General features: G+C 45.5%; 1 protein-coding gene across 1 annotated transcript in view; it reads right to left on the reverse strand.

Moving 5' to 3' along the window:
- LOC139762935 (glutamate receptor ionotropic, NMDA 2B-like) overlaps positions 1-7,500 on the reverse strand; it is a 421,764-nt gene that overhangs the window by 87,128 nt on the left and 327,136 nt on the right. Inside the window, exon 17 of the mRNA XM_071688232.1 lies at positions 5,649-5,815. Coding sequence (XP_071544333.1) covers positions 5,649-5,815 — 167 coding nt within the window. The remainder of the gene's footprint in view (positions 1-5,648; positions 5,816-7,500) is intronic.

Here is a 7,500-nt window from a genome sequence, read left to right on the forward strand (position 1 = left end):
CACCTACTGTAACCACTCCCTCCACCTACTGTAACCACTTCCTCCACCTACTGTAACCACTTCCTCCACCTACTGTAACCACTCCCTCCACCTACTGTAACCACTCCCTCCACCTACTGTAACCACTCCCTCCACCTACTGTAACCACTCCCTCCACCTACTGTAACCACTACCTCCACCCTCTGTAACCACTCCCTCCACCTACTGTAACCACTTCCTCCACCTACTGTAACCACTTCCTCCACCTACTGTAACCACTTCCTCCACCTACTGTAACCACTCCCTCCACCTACTGTAACCACTTCCTCCACCTACTGTAACCATCACCCAATCCTGGTGGGTAAGTCCCATTGCTCCTCATCCACACCAAACTTGCTCAGCCACACTAAAGTTGTATCATTTTTTTTAACTTTCTTTTTCTTTAAAAGTTTGACTCCTGGATATGACATGGGGGAGGGAGGGGAAGAAACAATGATAGATCATCTCTTGTGTGTTGCCAAGATGGCTCGAGAATTCTCTCTCTCTCTCTCTCTCTCTCTCTCTCTCTCTCTCTCTCTCTCTCTCTCTCTCTCTCAAACACACACACACACACACACACACACACACACACACACCAGTGGGTTTAGGGAAAAATTCATCCAACACACACACACACACACAGAGAAAAAAAATGGGCCCAATTTCTTCGCCGTCGTCTGGGAGGAAATTGGCAAACCCCAGGTTCTAAATTGGGAGTCGGGTGGGAGTGGGAGTGGAGGGAAGGAGGTAAGGAGGGCAGTGGGTGGAGGGAGGTGAGGGAGAATATATTGGCAACAAAGGGGGAAAAATATTCTTACACAAACGTCATTTTCTTATGTGTTATATATATATATATATATATATATATATATATATATATATATATATATCTACAGTTTGCTTTGTCGCTGTCTCCCGCGTTAGCGAGGTAGCGCAAGGAAACAGACGAAAGAATGGCCCAACCCACCCACATACACATGTATATACATACACATCCACACACACAAATATACATACCTATACATCTCAACGTATACATAAATATACACACACAGACATACACATATATACACATGTACATAATTCATACTGTCTGCCTTTATTCATTCCCATCGCCACCTCGCCACACATGAAATAACAACCCCCTCCCCCCTCATGTGCGTGAGGTAGCGCTAGGAAAAGACAACAAAGGCCACATTCGTTCATACTCAGTCTCTAGCTGTCATGTATAAGGCACCGAAACCACAGCTCCCTTTCCACATCCACGCCCCGCAGAACATTCCATGGTTTACCCCAGACGCTTCACATGCCCTGGTTCAATACAATGACAGCACGTCGACCCCGGTATACCACATCGTTCCAATTCACTATATTCCTTGCACGCCTTTCATCCTCTTGTATGTTCAGGCCCCCATCACTCAAAATCTTTTTCACTCCATCTTTCCACCTCCAATTTGGTCTCCCACTTCTCGTTCCCTCCACTTCTAACACATATATCCTCTTGGTCAATCTTTCCTCACTAGTTCTCTCCATGTGACCAAACCATTTCAAAACACCCTCTTCTGCTCTCTCAACCACACTCTTTTTATTTCCACACATCTCTCTTACCCTTTCATTACTTACTCGATCAAACCATCTCACACCACATATTGTCCTCAAACATCTCATTTCCAACACATCCACCCTCCTCCGCGCAACTCTATCCATAGCCCACGCCTCGAAACCATATAACATTGTTGGAACCACTATTCCTTCAAACATACCCATTTTTGCTCTCCGAAATAATGTTCTCGACTTCCACACATTCTTCAACGCTCCCAGAACTTTCGCCCCCTCCCCCACCCTATGATTCACTTCCGCTTCCATGGTTCCATCCGCTGCCAAATCCACTCCCAGATATCTAAAACACTTCACTTCCTCCAGTTTTTCTCCATTCAAACTTACCTCTCAGTTGACTTGTCCCTCAACCCTACTGTACCTAATAACCTTGCTCTTATTCACATTTACTCTCAGCTTTCTTCTTTCACACACTTTACCAAACTCATTCCCAGCTTCTGCAGTTTCTCACCCGAATCAGCCACCAGCACTGCATCATCAGCAAACAACAACTGACTCACTTCCCAAGCTCTCTCATCCACAACAGACTGCATACTTGCCCCCTTTTCCAAAACTCTTGCATTCACCTCCATAACAACCCCATCCATAAACAAATTAAACAACCATGGAGACATCACACACCCCTGCCGCAAACCTACATTCACTGAGAACCAATCATTTTCCTCTCTTCCTACACGTACACATGCCTTACATCCTTGATGAAAACTTTTCACTGCTTCTAACAACTTGCCTCCCACACCATATATTCTTAATACCTTCCACAGAGCATCTCTATCAAATCTATCATATGCCTTCTCCAGATCCATAAATGCTACATACAAATCCATTTGCTTTTCTAAGTATTTCTCACATACATTCTTCAAAGCAAACACCTGATCCACACATCCTCTACCACTTTTGAAACCACACTGTTCTTCCCTAATCTGATGCCCTGTACATGCCTTCACCCTCTCAATCAATACCCTCCCATATAATTTACCAGGAATACTCAACAAACTTATACCTCTGTAATTTGAGCACTCACTCTTATCCCCTTTGCCTTTGTACAATGGCACTATGCACGCATTCCGCTAATCCTCAGGCACCTCACCATGAGTCATACATACATTAAATAACCTTACCAACCAGTCAACAATGCAGTCACCCCCTTTTTTAATAAATTCCACTGCAATACCATCCAAACCTGCTGCCTTTCCGGCTTTCATCTTCCGCAAAACGTTTACTACCTCTTCCCTCTTTACCAAATCATTTTCCCTATCCCTCTCACTTTGCACGCCACCTCGACCAAAACACCCTTTATCTGCCACTCTATCATCAAACACATTCAACAAACCTTCAAAATACTCACTCCATCTCCTTCTCACATCACCACTACTTGTTATCACCTCCCCATTAGCCCCCTTCACTGAAGTTCCCATTGATTCCCTTGTCTTACGCACTTTATTTACCTCCTTCCAAAACATCTTTTTATTCTCCCTAAAATTTAATGATACTCTCACCCCAACTCTCATTTGCCCTCTTTTTCACCTCTTGCACCTTTTTCTTGACCTCCTGCCTCTTTTTTTTATACATCTCCCAATCATTTGCATTATTTCCCTACATAAATCGTCCAAATGCCTCTCTCTTCTCTTTCACTACTCTAATCTTACTTCTTCATCCCACCACTCACTACCCTTTCTAATCTGCCCACCTCCCACGCTTCTCATGCCACAAGCATCTTTTGCGCAAGCCATCACTGCTTTCCTAAGTACATCCCATTCCTCCCCCACTCCCCTTACGCCTTTTGTTCTCACCTTTTTCCATTCTGTACTCAGTCTCTCCTGGTACTTCCTCACACAAGTCTCCTTCCCAAGCTCACTTAATCTCACCACTCTTTTCACCCCAACATTCTCTCTTCTTTTCTGAAAACCTCTACAAATTTTCACCTTCGCCTCCACAAGATAATGATCAGACATCCCTCCAGTTGCACCTCTCAGCACATTAACATCCAAAAGTCTCTCTTTTGCGCGCCTATCAATTAACACGTAATCCAATAACGCTCTCTATCCATCTCTCCTACTTACATACGTATACTTATGTATATCTCTATTCTTAAACCAGGTATTCCCAATCACCTGTCCTTTTTCAGCACACAAATCTAGAAGCTCTTCACCATTTCCATTTACGACACTGAACACCCCATGTACACCAATCATTCCCTCAACTGCCACATTACTCACCTTTGCATTCAAATCACCCATCACTATAACCCGGTCTCGTGCATCAAAACTACTAACACACTCATTCAGCTGCTCCCAAAACACTTGCCTCTCATGATCTTTCTTTTCATATATATATATATATATATATATATATATATATATATATATATATATATATATATATATATATATATATATATATATTCCAAATGAAGGAACAGAGAAGGGGGCCAATTGAGGATATTCCCACCAAGGCTCAGTCCTCTGTTCTTGACGCTACCTCGCTAACGCGGGAAATTCTCTAATTTCTTTATCATGATAATGTCTCCATTTTCTATTTCTTTATCATGTCCCCCATTTTCTACTGCTTTATCATAATTACTGCGAGGAAAATCAAGTCTTTTCTGATCAACACCTTCCACAGCGAAGTGGGGAGAGGGGTCCCTCCCTCCCTCCATTTCCCACCTCTTCCCTTCCCTTGCCCATCTCGTCCTTTCCCTTGCCCATCTCGTCCCCTCCACTTCCCATCTCTTCCCTTCCCTTGCCCATCTCGTAACATAACATGTCTCGCCCCCCTTACCCCCGGCCTGCCATCAGCGCCGCCCCCCATATACCACAATTACTTCTAGTGCCTTTTCTTGGCAGACGGACGGCCTTGCGATGCAATACCTTCCATTACTCTCTCTCTCTCTCTCTCTCTCTCTCTCTCTCTCTCTCTCTCTCTCTCTCTCTCTCTCTCTAAGGCTTCCACAACTTCGCCATCAGCTGAGAGAGAGAGAGAGAGAGAGAGAGAGAGAGAGAGAGAGAGAGAGAGAGAGAGAGAGAGAGAGAGAGTGTGTGCTTTAAATCTAGCTCAACCAGAAGACAGTGAAATACATTTCCTTTATTTGATAAATCCACGAAAATCTACACTTACACTTAGAATAAGTAGCCTGGATCCTCCTATGGTGTGAGGGCATCACACACTCTGCCAGTCACACACTCTGCCAGTCACACACTCTGCCAGTCACACACTCTGCCAGTCACACACTCTACCACAGTCACACACTCTACCACAGTTACACACTCTACCACAGTCACACACTCTACCACAGTTACACACTCTACCACAGTCACACACTCTACCACAGTCACACACTCTACCACAGTCACACACTCTACCACAGTTACACACTCTACCACAGTCACACACTCTACCACAGTTACACACTCTACCACAGTCACAGACTCTGCCACAGTTACACACTCTACCACAGTCACACACTCTACCACAGTTACACACTCTACCACAGTCACACACTCTACCACAGTCACACACTCTACCACAGTCACACACTCTACCACAGTTACACACTCTACCACAGTCACACACTCTACCACAGTTACACACTCTACCACAGTTACACACTCTACCACAGTTACACACTCTACCACAGTCACACACTCTACCACAGTTACACACTCTACCACAGTCACACACTCTACCACAGTCACACACTCTACCACAGTTACACACTCTACCACAGTCACACACTCTACCACAGTTACACACTCTACCACAGTCACAGACTCTGCCACAGTCACAGACTCTGCCACAGTCACACACTCTACCACAGTCACAGACTCTGCCACAGTCACACACTCTACCACAGTCACACACTCTACCACAGTCACAGACTCTGCCACAGTCACACACTCTACCACAGTCACACACTCGTGGACCTCCCGTTGTAACGGACCCTGTGTGTGTACTTCACCGTCACACATTCGTGGACGGACCCCCGTTGTAACGGACCCTGTGTGTGTACTCACTTCTTCTTGATGGAGCGTACACCGTCGTGGACGAAGGGTCTGTTGTAACCATGACGGACCATGTAGCTGGACATGTGTGGGTGGTGACGCTTGAGGACCATGGCTGAGTTGGTCTCCTGAACCGTACCGAACTTGTAGGCAGGAGTGACCGAGGATGGGTACTGGAGCTGTGGGCGAGAGACGACGATGATGGACGAGACATGAGGATGGGTACTGGAGCTGTGGGCGAGAGACGTGTGATGATGGACGAGACATGAGGATGGGTACTGGAGCTGTGGGCGAGAGACGACGATGATGGGTGAGGCATGAGGATGTGTACTGGAGCTGTGGGCGAGAGACGTGTGATGATGGGCGAGACATGAGGATGGGTACTGGAGCTGTGGGCGAGAGACGTGTGATGATGGACGAGACACATTGAGGATGGGTACTGGAGCTGTGGGCGAGAGACGTGTGATGATGATGGGTGAGGCATGAGGATGATGGGGGAGACGTGTGAGAGATGATGTGTATGTATGTGTGTGCATGTGTGTGTATGTATGTGTGTGTGTGTGTGTGTGTGTGTGTGTGTGTGTGTGTGTGTGTGTGTATGTATGTGTGTGTGTATGTATGTGTGTGTGTGTGTGTGTGTGTGTGTGTGTTATTTATTTATTTACTCACAAGTTCTTCATCTCAGATAAGCCAACATAACATCTTCGTAATGACATATATTCAGAATGTAACAAACATATTCAAGTAATCTGGATTATCTTATATAATTCATGAATTGGAAAAGAAAATATCAATACTATTCTATAATCAATAATTATCATAAATCCTTAAATAATTATATATTCAAATTATTAATTTACTATAATTACAATAAACAAAATTCGCTTCCAGATATCAGACATCCCCAAAAATTTCTAACCAAAACCCCCCCTTAAATAACCCCCAGAGTATCCTGCAGACTAGACACCCCAGATATCCTAGACCCCTTTACATAACCCCAGAGAATCCCAGGGTTCCCTACAGAGCCCCACGAACACCCCCAGAGACTAGACCCACCAATGCTGAAATTGGTTAACCTCATCCCCCCAGAGACCATACAGATACATCTCCCCAGACCCCCATAGACACCCCAGAGACAGACGACATACAGGTACATCTACCCAGACCCCTAATACACAACCCCAGACACAGACAACTTTCTCACACCCCAGAGAGTACAGATTGTCTCAACCACTGCATACCCCAAATATTTCCCCCATACCCCCAGAGGGACGGAAGCGAAAGACGTCTGGGAAGTTTTGGAACTTGTCTTCATTGATCAAAGCCCCAGATACCAGAGATTCCCCCAGAGTCCTAACATGCCTCCAGACGCTCCCCAGATATATCAAAATTCCTGCACACTAGCCATCCCCCAGAGTGTTACAATGAACGTTCATGTTCACCCTGTCTCCGTCACTCCAGAGATTCTCCGGGGTAATTCCCATGAACGTTCTGTGCACTTATATCTCCGTCACCCCAGAGATCCCCCGGATAATTCTCATCAATATTATTAGCTTACCCCCAGAATACTTCAGCTTTCCCCAGACATAAAGGTTATGAATTCCCGTACAGTATCTTCCAGCGCTCCCAAAGCGACCCCGTAGATCCCCAGAGATTCACACTGGGTCTCTCCCAGTGACACAAGGTTCGCCTTTGGTCAATAACCTTCTGAAGACCCACACGTTCCACCTATCTACCTACACTACCCCTGAGATTCCCCAGAGAAACCCCCTTACCCCTCAGAGAAACTCCCTTACCATAGAGAAACCCCCTGACCCCAGAGAAAATCCCTTATCATAAACCCCATTACCTCCAGAGAAACCCA

This window comes from Panulirus ornatus, chromosome 45 (genome assembly GCF_036320965.1).
Source record: "Panulirus ornatus isolate Po-2019 chromosome 45, ASM3632096v1, whole genome shotgun sequence".
Lineage (NCBI taxonomy): Eukaryota > Metazoa > Arthropoda > Malacostraca > Decapoda > Palinuridae > Panulirus > Panulirus ornatus.